The sequence below is a fragment of the Actinia tenebrosa genome, unplaced genomic scaffold (assembly GCF_029948245.1).
Source record: "Actinia tenebrosa isolate PJP-AT-01 unplaced genomic scaffold, QUT_ActTen_1.0 PGA_scaffold10__47_contigs__length_13832649, whole genome shotgun sequence".
Classification (NCBI taxonomy): Eukaryota; Metazoa; Cnidaria; class Anthozoa; order Actiniaria; family Actiniidae; genus Actinia; species Actinia tenebrosa.
Window position 1 is genome coordinate 8,228,458 of NW_028292570.1, and position 17,350 is coordinate 8,245,807.

Consider the following 17,350-nt stretch of genomic DNA (forward strand, 5'->3'; position numbering starts at 1 on the left):
TTAGTCTAATATCTATTGCACGGGTTTAGTGACTTCACCGCTGAAAAACCTCGGGCGATGGTGGCTTCACTAGGGTATATTTATGGACCGGAAAGGATCAAAAACCTTGGAGACCTTGGTAGAGCTAATGACATGAATAATGATTCAAGTTCCATCGTAATTAGAGGATAGAACTGGATTGTTAGGTCACAAGTGATTGTTTTTTTAGGAACTTTCTCTAATAATCTTTCATATTTTATGTTTTTTTGTGTGTGTGACATCAGAGCAAACCATCAATTTTACCATCCATCCATCCATCACTCCATCCATCCATCCATCCATCCATCCATCCATCCATCCATCCCTCCATACCTCCATACCTCCATACCTCCATACCTCCTCCATCCACCCACCCACCCACCCACCCACCCAATCCACCCATCCCTCCATTCATCCTTCCATCCATCCATTCATCTATCCTTCCATCCATCCATCCCTCCATCCTTCCATCCCTCCCTCCCTCCCTCCCTCTATCAATCCATCCATCCATCCATCCACCCACCCACCCATCTATCTATTCACCCAACCATCCATCCATCCATCCCATCCATCCCATCCATCCCATCTATCCATCCATCCATCCATCCATCCCATCCATCCCATCCATCCACATCACTCATACTACAATTGAACCACACTGAAGAGAAATTTGTTTGATTCGAAAAAGGGGTTGATATTCAAAGTTGTCATACAGATATTAGTAAAACTTTGGAGTTTTGAAGTTTAACAAAGAACCGTATACTGTAAATTGGCTTGATAACACACATAATTTTCTTTCTAATTAACGTTGTAAGGTCAGTCTCGACAAGATTAATTATCGGCAATCTTCACGAAACTTTGCAATAGTTTACTAATATCTATATGAACAATTTTACTATAAACGTTTTTAAAATATAGAATGAATAATTGAATTTTTTGAATAGCGTGACGCCACCGTAAAAAGACCATATATCAGGGCACATTCTTCATGTTGTAACACAACCTCTGCGCTCCTGTTTCTCCAGACACCGTCGGAAGCCGTGAATTTTCAATGACTTTTCAATGCGGCGTTCTTTCCCCGCGGGAAACCATTCGGAAACTCCGTCGACTCTACATCTTTTTTTCAAAAATATAGTTAAAAAATCTTCAATATAAACGCATTGACAAGAAATTCTTCCAATTTTAAAACCAATGGTCAGTTCAGAAAACTTAAAATTTAGAATAATTCTTTTAGGGATTCTTTGCTAAGATTGTCCCCAAGTGACTCTGCTTTGACCCTAGAGAGTCGCTTACAGGAAACAGCGCAGTCACGTGCAAGCTGTCAATCAACTTTATGTCATACAATACCTCTAAAAGATTACGAAATGAGTAAAGTAAATCTTTAGAATCCTCTATACTAATACTACTGCGAACGTTAGCCTTAAGGGAAGATAGTTTTGTATTCTTTAACTTATGCTTTTGCCATTCTATTAGATTCCGTGAGTTTTTTGATGGCGTTGCTTCTCAACTAGACACGCTATCCCCATTTAAACACAATATGGAAATACCAGAAGACGGCTACGGTTTCCAAGCTCCGACACTCGGTAAGTTATAAAAGTGTAGCGCGGTAAAATGCACGATAATAAATTTGCGAATTTTATTCCTACAAGCTAAACATTTATTTTTATTTCTTACTAGGCTTAACGGGTGAAAACATTGATCCGGTTCTGGGTTTAGAGTATGGGATTTTCTGTGCCAACGCTTCAGATGAAAGGTAGGTTTGAATTTAGTATATTTATAGTAATTAACGACCCATGCTTTTCTAGTTGAAGTGTCTATTTTCTTTGATAGTTTTGGAAAAATCGGCGCTGCAATTGCGTTGCAAAGCTCCGAGCGTGTTGAGACTTGCATTCAGAGATTCATATATCCTACGATAACATTTGATTCATAAGGACTTTGAATGAATCCTTGATCAAACAAACAAAATGCCAAAAGGGCTCCTCAACAAAACCACATCCGACAACTGCGAAGCAGAATTTATTAAAGAAACTTTCTCGTATATTAATAAACTCCTAGAAAAAATGATAAGTTCTCAGGATTTTCAACAAACTAAAATCCCTTATAATTAGTTTAAGTTGTCAGTATTTTAAATTTAAGTTATGGTACTTTGAAGTTAACTAGTTTAGTATAATGCAAATAGTAGTGTTGTAATTCCCTTGTAAAGAGACTGGATAGCTCTTGAAATTCAAGGTATAATTCGGATTGGTTTTGAAATACTCTGAATTTAGGATTTCAGGTATTGAAAAGCAGCTTAAGAAAAATATTCACGCAAATAAGAGAGAAGAGTTCGAGATGAAGACAAAGTCATTAAGCGATTTCATATCTTCAACATTTTATTACATAGTTGACTCTAAATAAACAATTTGCTGTAGTTAATTGATAAAGTATCTGTATTCAATTTTACTAGCTAGCTTTTGATTTAATTGCTTTTTATTTGAATGGACGCTTAACACTGTAGAGCTTCGCTATTCCGCGCTTCTTTGAAGGAGAGCAGAAGAATGCGTTCCTTTTAATCAATGTCTCGTCTTTTCTCACTTCAGTTGTGTAATTTTTTTGCATTTTATCCCCGACTTTTACACGACTTTTATGCCAACACAATCCAATTTTCTTTCCTTACTAGTGTTCTTATGACATTGATTCTGTTTTTAGGCCGAGCTTTTGTAATTTAGTAGGGTTTTCATTGCGGTACTTCCAAAGGTGTTAGACGTGGAGTGGGTACAATTCCGAAAATTGAAACCTTTACAGTGCTGGGGGGATCGACTCCAAAGATCTACGCGACTTCACGAAGGTCATTTTGAAGGTTTTACATGGAATGTAATTTGTTTTAGCTTAAAAATAGCGAATAAAAACAAGAAATTTGGACTCAAATTTTGATTTTATTCCTGTGTAAAACTTAACTGAAATGATTTGTTTCTTGTGAAAGTTGTCGTGAAAATTCCGGAGGTTTAAAGTCTTTCAGTACAAAGTAAAAAACCTGTAGTTTGAATAATGTCCGTATTGTTCAGTAAACATTTTTGTATATGGTTTACAATTGATTTATTATATTCTTTAAACAGAAAATTTTCTAACTTGGGAATATTTTTACTTTATCTCCAACGTCGTTTCGCTTTAGAAGTCGATATTTAAACTCTGGTTCCAATTTTCACCTATAAATCAACATTTAAATTTGGGATTAAAAACAAATTTTTTGAACAAAAAAAAGCTCCTAATTTATAGCCTAACGACTCATCATGTGTATATTTCCATTTTTAATTAGCATCTTATCAACAATTTAAGCTAAGTGAGTTTTGTTTGATTAGATTTCGGAGCTTAGAAAGTGCTTTGTCATAAAGATAAACAATGCTGTGTCAATTATCGTCCTTCGAACTGCAACCAAATTCGTAAATTTTGCAAACTCTTTTGACTTTTTTTAATCAAATTTGCAATAATAACCAAGCTATTTTTCTCAGTTTTATAGATTTTAATTAATGTTTTTTTAACTTCTACCTGACATTATTTAATCCAAAAATAATATTTGTCAAAAGTTAAACGTTATGAATGATTCAAGATGGCGGGGCTTTCTGTAAATCCACATCTCTAATTCATAAGAACATCAACCAAATACCGCTAAAATATATGTTTGTCGTTTAATTATTTAAGCCTTCTACCTTCTCATTCGATTAATTTTAAATGTTTTAATCCCAAAAATCTATTTTTTTTAATTTTCCGACCCGTTATACGCATCGAAGAAAATTGGGAAGCACAAAAACTTACAAATACATGTCATCTCTTAGGGTTTAAACAAACTTCTTAATAGAAATTTGTAACTTTGACATCATTTCAAAATCTCTCTAAAACATAATTTGCAACACTTATTATACTTATCTATATCATTAGATTTTAACAGGTTTTCTAGCTTATACGAAAACGACCCTCATTAACTTATAACAATATCAGCCTTCTGATTGGCTAGTTTCTTTGTTTCTATATTTAGAAACATTAATTTACTACCAGTCCTAACACACACTTCAAACTAATTGGCATTAATCTTAGAAGCATCCTTTTATCCTTAAGTAAAATATAGAGGTAAATAAGGTTTTTTTTCACGATAAAGAACTGATTTTTCTGGTTAACTTGTCAACCGAACTGTAGTTTCTGTTTTTAACGAGGTGAATAATTCTTCATCTTACACGCTCGATGTAGAAAATGATATTTTGTTTACAGATAGTTTAGGAGCTTTGATTTAGGTGATTCCCTATAATGAGAGCGAAGTATTAAAGGCCAATACATGTCTAAACACGAATGAAGTCATTTAATACTCTTAAGAACAGTATTACTAACAGGTTTTTAATATGCTTGACCTCCTCGTATTGCTCGAATGCACGCTACGTCATGGCGGCCATGTTGGTGTGATTTAGCAAAAGATTTCTCGTTAGCGTCCATCGTTAACAGAACCAAGATGGCAGCGAAATCTTTGGTTAATGGTACACCAACATGGCGGTGATGTCGTCACATGCTAACCAAGAATAGAGGCATGGCAGCCATGTTGGTGTACACAACAAGAGAAGCTAACGAGAAATCTTTGGTTAACGGTACACCAACATGGTGGTGATGATGTCACATGCTAACCAAGAATAGAGGCATGGCAGCCATGTTGGCGTACTTATGACATAACAAGAGAAGCTAAAGGACCTGAGGAAAACAACATGCCGAGAATAAGCTAATTCGATCACAATTAAAAACAAAATTAATTCGATGTGGGGGATCTTAGCAAGTGAACTTCTTGACTTGAATATTTTAAAAACAGCTAGTTTATTTACATTTTGAGCTGCGTTTTCGGCGACTTGCAGATGCGGATGCTTTGTTATCGGCTTCGATTTTTCTCGGCTTCAAAACAAACTCACGTGAAAAGTATTATGCGAAGTTATTCCTAGTACAGAAAATCTGGTTGATCTCCTGTGTCACAATAAAATCCAAGTTCAATATGCAAGGCATTTCCGTTCAGACGGAACCCCCATCAACAATGAACTTGTAGAATGTTGCTATGGCAGCCGATTGGACTTTGGAACCTGTCTGATAGACGTATACAAATATGACGAAAATCTGGAATGGAATCTTGGATTCTGGATTGGATTTGGGGAATAATTGCTTTTGTCAGCTGAATGAATCTCATGAATCTCTACCAGCCTACAATGACATGCAAACACTGCCCGTCATGTGCTATCAATCAGAGAGTATTCTATTGCTTGGTATCAATCAGCTGAATGAATCTCATGAATCTCATTACCAGCCTACAATAACAGGCAAACACTGCCCGTCATGTGCTATCAACCAGAGAGTATTCTATTGTATCGTATCTTTGCTTTACAATTGTTCTATTTACTTTAGATACGTAAAGATAGCTTGATATTTCTTAATTTAATGGTCACGTAGCAATAGTTTCGTAATAAGAGGTTACATCTAAAATCGTAAGCATTTTTCAACACTAGCTCTTCTCCTCGTTGATCTTTGACTTGGTAAACGATCGTTTCTCGTGAAGCAATGCATTATTTACTTCAAGGGCACACTTCAAAAGTCTTATTTTGTATCCAATCTCGTTGGGTAAAGCGATTCGGAAAGATCAAGCAACATGTCCTCTCATGGCGTTTCCTGCTTCCGCTCTAGATTATCATAACTGAAAGAAATAGGAAAATATTAAGGAGTTCTGATGAAGCAAAGAGCAAAGGTTTGTCTTTGTCGACAGGCTTATCTTAACTTTCAATCGTTTTTCTCCGCTGATATTGATCAGTTTTGAATAACGAATTGTCTAACTGTCTGGTATTTTATAAAGTACCTTTGCTAAATGTTCTGAAATTTCTTTTGGGAAAAAAAAATCAAAATTAGCCAACTTTGCTTCCTTACGAGCATAAAGCTTGCTTAATTTAAGGTTCGGATTTTCTAGTTTTTTTTTATATTAAAGTGAGGACACTCAAATGGTAAAACTACGCCGTTTTTTCAGGTTATAACTTCCTGAACTTTCAAACTCTGGCTGTAAAGTTAAGCATTGACTTCACATACATCGAGTGATCAAAATAAATCTTATTTCCAATTGACTAATGGTATGATTAACAATATGTATTTTAAACAAGTTTTCACGATCCGTGTCTGCTCACTGTATTTGTTTCGTTGCGTGTTTGTGCCGAGAATATGCATCACTTGAACTTGACCTTTGAAGTGTCGCTGGCGCAGAAATGCTTTTATATTAAAACGAAATTGTTACAGTTTTTTTCAATCTTGGCTTTTGTAATTCAATATCTTTTTCTCCTCCTTGTTTTTCTCTGGATATTCCGGTTGTTCTCCCTCTGCAAATCGTCAAATCGTGACATACTAAAACTGATGTTCATGTTACAGGGGACGATTCGCGGTACTTTCGTCGTGTACGGATTAACGAAGCACGTCATAGCTTTCCGAACACACACAGTGAGACTTAGAAATTTTGGTTCTTCTCAAAAAATTAAGTGAAGACACCAAGAATCGAACTCGGTACATTCGGCACCAAAGAACTACTACAATGCCAACCCTAACTCTAACCCTAAACCTAACCACTAGACCACGAAGCGAATTCGGTTGGTTGGTCTTATTTCTTAGTCATATTTAAACGATGTATCATCAGCATGTGCTCATAAATATTTATTATAGTTTCATCTATGCTATCGTAGGGTACGACTACTACCTGATTACTCGACATTTGAATTTGAATAGAATTCCACTGACAATTCCCGTACACGACGATACAACCCGATTCGCAACGACGATTTTTCGCGATACGACTCGTAGATTTTTAATACATATGTTACACGAGTCAACTTTTCGCGCAACGTTCGTTCAAAAATCAGCATGTTACACGGGACGATTTTTAGCGATTTCAAAGCCGCCATCTTGTTTGTTGCCATCACCTCGCTTCTATGAGAGTATTGGACTGCATTTTGAGTATGCGTTTAAATACCTTAGCAGATTCCTTGAAGACAATAACAATATGATGTTCAACATGGACCAACCAGATGCAGCACACGTCAACCCTGCCTACGTTAATAACGAGGGACATGACGTCATGTTCTGCACAGGTACGTCATATATCACGTCATCATTACATCTCATAACCACATGTCATTCCCTTGAGTATTATTTCTTTCTTCATCAGTAATGTTTTCCCATCTTAGACCACATGTCATTCCCTTGAGTATTTTATCTTTCTTCATCAGTAATGTTTTCCATCTCAGACCACTTGTCATTCCCTTGAGTATTATTTCTTTCTTCATCAGTAATGTTTTCCCATCTCAGACCACATGTCATTCCCTTGAGTATTATTTCTTTCTTCATCAGTAATGTTTTCCATCTCAGACCACTTGTCATTCCCTTGAGTATTATTTCTTCCTTTACTGTATATGGTTAATTATTCTCATTCTTTTTTTTCTTAAGGGCCGACGTATGAGGCAGCCATATTGCATAACAGACAAGAGTAAGTCAGTCAAAAATCTATTATTAGAATAGAGGCCTTGTACCATCACGTGATGGCAGCCATTTCAGGAGGCACAACAATATAGTCTTTCTCCCCTGGGAAACTGATTTCTTTCTCATGTAAATCAGATTAGACCAGATTCAATTGTTCCTGCCTCTTGTCATGCCTGCCATCACGTGATGGTACAAAACCTCTATTCTCCTTTCCAAAACATTTTTACTAAGGATTCTCAACCCGTCAACCTAACCTAACTATTCTATGCTCTACGAGGTCATCAACAGTTGCTCTAGACCTGTTCCCACCAATACAAAAGACACCACTGTGTTCCTTTATCACAGCTTTATACATTCAGGGTTATCCTCGTATCGGTGTCTAAATATTCACAAATACCAATGGTAAAATAAAGAATGCACAACTTCAACAATATAAACGCTTTGAAATTCTACGGACCTTCACAGGAACACATAAATATTCTACGAAAAATTGAGGCTGACCCTGAGCAACAGAGAAGTGACTAGAATCAATAATATTTCTTGTTCCTCATGATCCTAATAAGCTTGTTTCATTCTGTTTGTTATAGCCCAATAGATATTCCTCGCCTGCCTTTAAAGTCCGAACCACTCACCCCACCCCGTTCAGTAGGATCGGATTCTCCAATGGATGAACGAGGTATGAATAACAATTGTTACTATGACTTCAGAAAATTTTTGGGGGGAGGGGTGAGTAGTCCAAGGGATGTAGGGCAAAAATGGTTAGTAACTGGGTTATGGCGGGGAGGGGGGAGAAGCGCTAAAGAATTTTTTTGAAGGGGGGGGAGGGAAGGGGGCTGATGTTTTTTTACAAGCGAATAAAGTTTCAAAAGACGAGTATTTTTTAGTTAGGCGAATTCCCAGGAGGGGAGAGGGAGAGGTAAGATGCCTTTAAAGGGGGGGAGGGGGTGGGGAGGAGGCAAGAACTCTGAATTTGGAAATCTTTAAAAATGTTTCAAAAAAATGATCGCTTTTCAGGAAGGTGAAAGGAAAGTCCAAAACAAAATCCTTGTAGGGGGAAGGGGTGGATAGACAAGAATCTGAATTTGGAAATCTTTAAAAATGTTTCAAAAAAATGATCACTTTTCAGGAAGGTGAAAGGAAAGTCCAAAACAAAATCCTTGTAGGGTGAGGGGGGTGGATAGACAAAAAAATTACGAGGAGGGGGGAGGGAGGGCACAAAAAAAAAAATCTCAGTTATAACCTTTCTACTGACTTCTCACAAATCCTCCCTGCCTGTTGGTATTTCAGGTCACATGGTCGCAGACTCCACAATAGATACAGCAAAATTCTCAAGTCTTCTTAGTCAGCAACCGTTTCTAAGCAACGGACTGGAAGATCCTTCGAATCCTCCTCCTGTATATCTGGTCCAAAACACAAGATGGTAAATATAGACTTATGACGTCATTGAGTGCATTAACTTCCCCTCCCTACCCACACCTGGTCGACCACCTAATTTCTAAAATGTTTTTGTATTTAAGTCCTGGGTTTTCAATTTCTTGAGTATTATTTTTTTATTTATGAATTAGTACTCAAGAAGATACATTATTAGAGATTTATTAGACTCAAACAAAAAATCATGTTTCCAGAGCGTTTGCAATAGACCTTTTGGTTTGGGTGTAATCTTTTCCTATTTCGGTCGACCCACGTGCGATTCTCTTGAGAATAAGATTCTTTGTTTGAGTTGTATCCATATTCATGTGTCTTCTCATGTGCAACTGTTAAACAAAGAAATGATACTCTAGGGAATGACACGTGGTCTTGAGAATAAGATTCTTTGTTTGAGTTGTATCCATATTTATGTGTCTTCTCATACACAACCGTTAAACAAAGAAATGATACTCAAGGGAATGACACGTGGTCTGAAATGGCTATGTATTAGTGACCTAAAACTTTCAAAAAGTTAGCGCCGTTGAAACATAGAAAAATAAGAAAAAATATTTAAACACCTCGATAACCACCTCCTCTTCTTCTACTCGTATTTTCTTCTCGGTTATGTGCCCATATGTATAGTTTATATTATAACGTATATCTTTTTCATTTTCTTTAACTCCAGTGAACCAGAACCGAGACGAAAAAGACGAAAAACAGAACCAGACATGATGATGAGTGACAGCCCCGTTGGCTTGGCAACCATCAAGAATGAACCTGGTATGGTTGTCTTGACGACGAATTGTTTTACGTATGTTCGGTTGTCTTGACAACGTGTTGTTTTGCTTATATTCAGTTGTCTTGACGACGTGTTGTTTTACGTATGTTCGGTTGTCTTGACAACGCGTTGTTTTTCGTATGTTCGGTTGTCTTGACCACGTGTTATTTTACGTATGTTCGGTTGTCTTGACGACGTGTTGTTTTTCGTATGTTCGTTTGTCTTTATGACGTGTTGTTTTGCTTGTGCCTGGTTGTCTTGGCGACGTATTTATTTGTGCTCAAGCCTCTTGACGTGTTGTATTCATAGCTTCCTGTTGTCTTGACAATGTGTTGTTTTGGTTATCATAGGTTGCCTTGACGACGTATTCATCGATACCGATAGCATAAGCAGCAGTCTTTCCCCTGACGTTTATTCAGGCCAGATTTCACCAGACGCAGATTCCACCTCGTATCAGTGTTTAAAATGGTTAGACTTCAAGAAACCACAATGGAATGACCTGTACGATGAATCCTGCAACATAATGTAAGATCCTAGATTATAAGTTTTACAATAACTTACAAATTTCTCGCACGCTGATTGGTTATTTTTTATCATCAATAAGAGGACAGACAGATAAAGCTGACGTCAACGAGCGCGCGCTCTTTTCGTTGGTTGTTTTCATCACTAAAAATGAGAAGTTTTTATCGTTTTTGTTATTGTAAAAAAAACAAATAGACATCATTTCTTTATGTGTCTGTCCTCTTATTGATGATAAATTTTGCCACCACATTGACAAAGTAGTGTGGATCCATGAGGCGTAATTTGTTAAATATATATATAGAATACTTTATAGAAAGTTCTTTGTACGGGCATATGTTCATGGATTTTTCATTTATGCAGATTCACACTACTTTGACAATGTGATGACGCAATTTATCGTCAACAAGAGACCAGACACATATATAAAAAACTGGTCTTTTTGTTAAATACACTCAACTCTCGTTATTGTAGATACCCAGGGACCGTCCCAGATGTTCGTAATAGCGAGAGTTAATCGCGGTGCTTTCGTGCTGTGTACTCTCATAAAGCACACACCACAACCAATTAGACGATGTTCACGATAGTTTTCTGATAATATCTGTTTTTCAGGCCTACTCTTGATTTTCATGTCGACGCTGACAAAGGATTCAACTTTTCGTTCGCTGATGACGCGTTTGTTTGTCAGAAGAAAAACCATTTCCAGGTAATTATAATGGTTCAAAAATTTTTTCGAATGGTTATGAAAAACTTACAAACTTATTGAATTCTTTAGATTGGGTGTAATCTCTCACATCTCAGACCACGAGTCATTCCCTAGAGTATTATTTCTTTGTTTAACGGTTGCACATGAGAAGACACATGAATACGGATACGACTCAAACAAAGAATCTTATTCTCAAGTAAATGACACGTGGTCTGAAAACATTTCACCCACGCGCTGTAGTTTGATTGGTCAGTTAAGACGTAATACACAATTACTAACGATACTTTCTTCTCAGATCACAGTCACTGTTAAAACGCCCATTACTCCAAAATACATCAAAGTTAAGGTATGAATTACTAGATTAGTTTGTTACGATACGATTTCTGTTGACAAGAACGATGGTAATAAGATCCATGAGATTCATTCAGCTGATTAATACCAAGCAATAGAATACTCTCTGGTTGATAGCACATGACGGGCAGTGTTTGCCTGTCATTGTAGGCTGGTAATGAGATTCATGAGATTCATTCAGCTGATTAATACCAAGCAATAGAATACTCTCTGGTTGATAGCACATGACGGGCAGTGTTTGCCTGTCATTGTAGGCTGGTAATGAGATTCATGAGATTCATTCAGCTGATTAATACCAAGCAATAGAATACTCTCTGGTTGATAGCACATGACGGGCAGTGTTTACCTGTCATTGTAGGCTGGTAATGAGATTCATGAGATTCATTCAGCTGATTGATACCAAGCAATAGAATACTCTCTGGTTGATAGCACATGACGGGCAGTGTTTGCCTGTCATTGTAGTCTGGTAATGAGATTCATTGATTTTCATTTTATTCACAGGACGCTTTCAAACCGATTGAAAAATTTAAATTACACTTATTTGGAGTGAAGGTGAGATTTCCATCTTTTTACCTTTTAGACACTCGATGTTATAAACCAACGATGTCGAGAGCAATTTTAACGTTTGTCGCGATGGCCGAGCGGTTAAGGCGTTTGAATGGGGTCTCCCCGCGCAGGTTCGAATCCTGCTAGCGACGCGAAATTTTTATCGCCAATAATCATTCTCTTGTTTTGTTCCAGTAAATAAGTGCTTTATTATCATACCAAGTGTCAAAGAGAACAAGAAAATCGCGAAGATTCCATGTTTAATCTGATGTTTCGTGAAAGAAAACGTGTGGATGAATTTTGCAAACGCGCGCTCAAATGTGTTGCTTTTTGGGTTCCGGTTTTAATATTTTTTTCAAAATCACGTGACTTCCGGTTTTGTTATTCCCGGTCCACAATATAATATTCCCCTCCCAGAATGGTCTTCAGGAAACAGTCGAATTTCATCACGTTCACGTGACGCACTCTCGACCAATAAAAATTGAGGAAAATTGAACTTTGACACTTGGTATATGATAAAGATATATATTTTTGCTTTGCCAAATATCATATGATATATGTTACTGCAACAGATATCCCAACGAGGTCGCGATGGCCGAGTGGTTAAGGCGTTTGACTAGAAATCAAATGGGGTCTCCCCGCGCAGGTTCGATTCCTGCTTGCGACGCGAAATTTTTATCGCCAATAATCATTCTTTGATATTCATATTTACAGTTTCAATTTTCTTTTTCTATTCGTTTGTTTTGAACGCTAAGTTTGCACACAATTAAGGGTGTGTGACACTAGAGAAAAACGTTCGCTCATGCGTGCATTTCAGCAGGCTTTCTAAGAATTTTGAAGAGTTTGAGTGAGAAAATAAATGTTTGTTTTCTCCAAGTATACAAAAAAGTTCACGAGTATACTTTTGTCAAACCAAGATACTGTATTAACAAACACAATATGAAAGAATTAGCCTTAAGTTTTAAGCATGGACAATACGTTTTGCCATTTTGTGAAGTCCAATTTATCAGGCATGTTTGAAAGTCAAATGTACTAATTTGCATACGGAATCAGAGCATGCGCAGACGGTTTTCACTGGTGTCAGGGTGTGTAAGTCATTTTTCCCCGTTTTGTGAAAATTTTCTCCCATGATTCTTCCGTCGATGATAAAGAACTTCTTTGCCTAAAGCATAAGGTTTTCCTATTTCAAACCACGTTTTATTCTTTTGAGAATAAGATTCTTTGTTTGAGTCGTATCCATGTTCATTTATTTTATTATGTGCAGCCGTTAAACAAACAAATAATTGTCAAAAAGGTTGTAAGTAAGAAGAAAATGTTAGTTTATTGTGCAACCAACAGATTGTTAAACTAAATTTAAATATAAAACATTTCAAAGAAAATGTAATCGTTACGAGCAGGGTTCGAACCTGCGCGGGAAAATCCTATTGAATTTCAAGTCCAACGCCTTAACCACTCGGCCATCGCAACTACTCGTTATTAACCTTCGTCCCAAGCAACTTTATTACTTACATCAGTATCGTTTTTGGGAATTCGTATTTTTGGTAGTAAGTTCATGCTCTAGAATTAATCGAACGACAATAGAAGACAAGACGATGCATACTATTCTTCGATTGCACGTCACGTCATCGCGGCCATGTTTGGCGCCATTTAACAAAAGATTTCTCATTAGCATCCATTGTTAACGGTACCACAATGATCGCCATGTTTTTGTCTTTTGACTCTCTTGGGAATGCTTGCAAGCCATCAATATAAAACAATACAATACTATACAATATATGCATTGTATTCCTCTACAAAAAGAACTTAATGCCGATTTTTTTTCATAGTTGTATACACCTAATGGAAAAAACGTAGTCGGGTTCGAGAAGGTCATATCAAAGCAAGAACGAAAAGGATTTTTGGTACTCCGAATGGTATTATATTTGCATATAGACATGTAAAAATGCACAGTAGAGCAAAGTCGGTCGACCTAGATTAACAACATGCCAAAGTCATGATGCATAAAATGTGCACAGGAAGGGAAAACTGCAATACGCATGAAATTAGCATAATTGTTTGTCTTCCCATGCTCCCCTTCGGTCATAGCTTTGATGATATAACCTTTTTTTTGAACACGACAACGTTTTTTCAATTAGGTGTATACAGTTTGAAGAAGATATAACTAGCTAAAAACTAGTGTGACCTGCGTCGGTGTTTCTAATGAAACAGTAATGATGAAAAGGTAAATTATACACCGTGAAAAGATGAAAAAACTTACTGACGTTTCGCACGCTAGTCCTTCGTCGGAGTAAAAGACAAGAGACTAGCGTGGGAAACGTCAGTAAGTTTTTTCATATTTTTCACGGTGTATAATTTACCTTTTCATCATTACTGTATACAGTTTGGTCGCTTAATTATTGGGTTCGGTAAGCTTTCACAAGAGAGTCAAATGACAAAGACATGGCGGCCATGGTAATAACTATAGAAGCTAATGAGGAATCTTTTGTTAAATACCGCCAATATAGCCGCGATGACGTAACGTTCCATACATGCATCAAGGTTTCCGCGCTACTGCTCTACAGCGCATGCTCAATTAATTGGAATTAGCTTAACGCTACTTGCTCTTGAATATTTATTGGAAATTGTGCTTGATAAGAAAAATACAATCAAAATATAGTAATTTTCAGCTGAATGTTTATTGAAATTATGCGAAAATATTTTTGAATTGTAAAGGAATTGACAAGATGTCCGTAGAGTATAGAAATTATGTTTGACTACAATTATACAACAATAGAGATGTTTGATATTTCTTCAGCGTGGTCGAGATGGCCGAGCGGTTAAGGCGTTTGACTAGAAATCAAATGGGGTCTCCCCGCGCAGGTTCGAATCCTGCTCGCGACGTTTATATATCTTTTGCTTGCCCAAACGTTATATTACACATTACTGTGCCAGATATTTTTTATAAGTTTATTTTGAGTAATGATTGCGTTCGCTCGGGCTTCGCGTGATAAAGTTCGAGACAAGTACAAAAGTATTTTATTTAACCCGAGAAAAAATGGTATGCATAATAATTAGAAGTAGGCTCTAAACGCATTTTTGATTCGAACGACTGCGTTCGCTTGAAGATCGTTCGTGAAAATTTAAGACCAGAACTTTGAAAGAAATTTTGTTTTTTAAATAGCTTGGTTGAATAAAGACGATGCAAGGCGCAAGGGGATATTCAAAGAGGTCGCGATGGCCGAGCGGTTAAGGCTTTTGACTAGAAATCAAATGGGGTCTCCCCGCGCAGGTTCGAATCCTGCTCGGCGACGCGAAATTTTTATCGCCAATAATCATTCTTTTGATATTTATACAAAGATGCAAGGCGCAAGGGGATATTCCAAAGAGGTCGCGATGGCCGAGTGGTTAAGGCGTTTGACTAGAAATCAAATGGGGTCTCCCCGCGCAGGTTCGAATCCTGCTTGCGACGTATATATATATTTTTTTGCTTTCCCATATGTTATATTTTTGCTTTCCCATTCGTTATATTATACACATTACTGTGCCAGATATCTTTTGTGAGTTTATTTTGAGGGATGCAAGACGCAAGGGGTTATGTCTCACGGTTTTGTCACGATTCGGTTTCTCGCTTTGTTCGGAGACTTTTCGGAGGTGCAAACCTGCGGTTTTTCAACTCCGTGCATGCGCCTTAAAGCTCAAAGGACAATTAGTAGTTCAGGTAACTAACTTTGTTTTGGATTCTAGGTGGAATCTGTCAACTCTACGATAAAAGTTGAGCAATCTCAAGCCGATCGAAGCAAAAGACCTTACGATCCTGCTATGTAAGTTGTTTCTCAAGGATAGAAGATTCCGTTAGGACTCTTTCGAAGTTATACAGCCATTTCAAAAAAGATTGAATACTGAATACTTCATACTGAATAAATAGTGCATTCCAAGACCAAAGGGCACATACTGAAACCTTTGTCCGTGACAAAAGAAGCATATCTCGGAGGTGGGCTATTGCGTGTGTATACAATACCGCTGTGTTCCTTAATCACAGACTCATTTACTCAGGGTTAGTCTCGTATCAGTGTCTAATATTCACAAATACCAACGGTAAAGTAAAGAATGCACAACTTCAACAATACGAACTTTTTGAAATTCCACGGACCTTCACTGGAACACATGAATATTCTTCAAAAAATTGAGGCTGACGACACTGAGCAACAGAGAACATGAACCTGGAGTATTGACTTTGTTCTCTGAATTTTTTTCTTTTTTGGTTGTTTTTTTTAGCATTCCTGTGTCTAGTAAAGATGTGTCAAGAATAACAATAGGAAGACTACATTTTAGGTAAAAAATACTAATTCTTCTTTTTAAAAAACTTTAAGTTTATAGAGAAGGTTTGTCCTGTTTGTTCTCTTGTTTTGCTTCGTTTTTTGTTTGTTTGTTGTTTATCTCTTGATTGCTCATATTGTTTTGTACTCTGCTTGGTTGGATGGTTGATTGGTGGATTGGTGGGTTGGTGACAGGGCAGAAAAACGACAAGGCCGCTACTTTCACGATTTTTTTTATTTAACTGAGTTTAATCCTCCAAATTTTTAAGCGTTTCATTTGTGTCACTACTGCTACGAAACTTGTGACGAAATTTTATCGAATTCAAAGAGTAAATCTACTTAGTATTCACGAAAATGTCAGGTTTTCTGCTGATCAAAATATCACTTCTCCCAAAGTACACGGCTTTATATCTAAAATACGCATTCAATAAATTCTGTTCGCATTTGAAATCTTGCTATTTGGCTCCAAAAGAACGTGTTTACAAAATACTGAGCTCAAATACGTAAAGCTGTCCTTATGGCGAAAGGCCAAAAATCGTTTTTCTGCCCTGTCTGGGTTGAGGGATTGGTCGTTCGGTGGGTGGGTGGGTTGATGAGTTATTGGGTTGATTTTATTGTTGAGGGTCGGTTGGTTGTAATTTTGTTTGCTGGTTTTTCGAGTTTGCTTTTTTTCTATCATTTTTTGTTTGTCAAAGCTTCGCCCTTTCTCTAACAAATTTTACCAACATATACATATTGCAAAAAAAAAAAAAAAAGAAAAAATTTTTTTTTGACATTTCCAGCGAAACCACTTCAAACAACATGAGAAAAAAGGGAAAACCAAATCCTGATCAAAGGTATGTCTAAGTATTCATTGTGTATTTGATAAAAAAGAAGAAGTAGGGATACTGGCCCCCTCCCTCTGGAGAACGCCCATGACACCCCTCCCCCTCCCCCCCTCCCACACCCCTACACCCCTGAACACCCTCCACCTCCAAAGCACAGGACCGAGAGAACCAACTATCAACTCTACTGACGTTTGATAGCGAGTTCGGAGATCGAAGCCATGACCACAGCGGTGAGAGCCGGCGTACCCACGGTAGTTCACGACACCTGATTACCCCCCCCCCCCCCACTTCAAACGATACTCCACGATTCCTATCATTTTCAGGTGATCTCGGGGATCGCGCGCAAAGGATTGTTGTAGTTGATCAGGCGGTCCTAGTTTCAGTTGTTTATCGG

At 37.4% G+C, this 17,350-nt stretch overlaps 1 protein-coding gene and 5 non-coding genes across 8 annotated transcripts in view; 5 read left to right on the plus strand and 1 right to left on the minus strand.

Annotated features, from left to right (window-relative positions):
• Positions 1–1,260: 1,260 nt before the first annotated feature.
• LOC116302091 (myelin regulatory factor) overlaps positions 1,261–17,350 on the plus strand; it is a 30,420-nt gene continuing 14,330 nt past the window's right edge. Inside the window, exons 1-14 of one of the 3 annotated variants that reach the window (XM_089026768.1) lie at positions 1,261–1,601; positions 1,696–1,771; positions 7,027–7,139; positions 7,495–7,534; positions 8,115–8,203; positions 8,815–8,947; positions 9,620–9,714; positions 10,063–10,237; positions 10,844–10,937; positions 11,233–11,283; positions 11,790–11,840; positions 15,558–15,634; positions 16,089–16,145; positions 16,912–16,965. In XM_089026768.1, the coding sequence (XP_088882894.1) occupies positions 1,556–1,601; positions 1,696–1,771; positions 7,027–7,139; positions 7,495–7,534; positions 8,115–8,203; positions 8,815–8,947; positions 9,620–9,714; positions 10,063–10,237; positions 10,844–10,937; positions 11,233–11,283; positions 11,790–11,840; positions 15,558–15,634; positions 16,089–16,145; positions 16,912–16,965 (1,151 nt within the window). In that variant the 5' untranslated portion in view covers positions 1,261–1,555. The remainder of the gene's footprint in view (positions 1,602–1,695; positions 1,772–7,026; positions 7,140–7,494; positions 7,535–8,114; positions 8,204–8,814; positions 8,948–9,619; positions 9,715–10,062; positions 10,238–10,843; positions 10,938–11,232; positions 11,284–11,789; positions 11,841–15,557; positions 15,635–16,088; positions 16,146–16,911; positions 16,966–17,350) is intronic. The other 2 variants (XM_089026765.1, XM_089026766.1) reach the window with 2 other exon arrangements.
• Trnas-aga (transfer RNA serine (anticodon AGA)) lies at positions 12,420–12,501 on the plus strand. Its single transcript has one exon. It is a non-coding gene; the product is annotated as a tRNA-Ser (tRNA).
• Trnas-uga (transfer RNA serine (anticodon UGA)) lies at positions 13,220–13,301 on the minus strand. Its single transcript has one exon. It is a non-coding gene; the product is annotated as a tRNA-Ser (tRNA).
• On the plus strand, positions 14,633–14,714 carry Trnas-aga (transfer RNA serine (anticodon AGA)). Its single transcript has one exon. It is a non-coding gene; the product is annotated as a tRNA-Ser (tRNA).
• Trnas-aga (transfer RNA serine (anticodon AGA)) lies at positions 15,042–15,124 on the plus strand. The gene has a single exon. It is a non-coding gene; the product is annotated as a tRNA-Ser (tRNA).
• On the plus strand, positions 15,201–15,282 carry Trnas-aga (transfer RNA serine (anticodon AGA)). Its single transcript has one exon. It is a non-coding gene; the product is annotated as a tRNA-Ser (tRNA).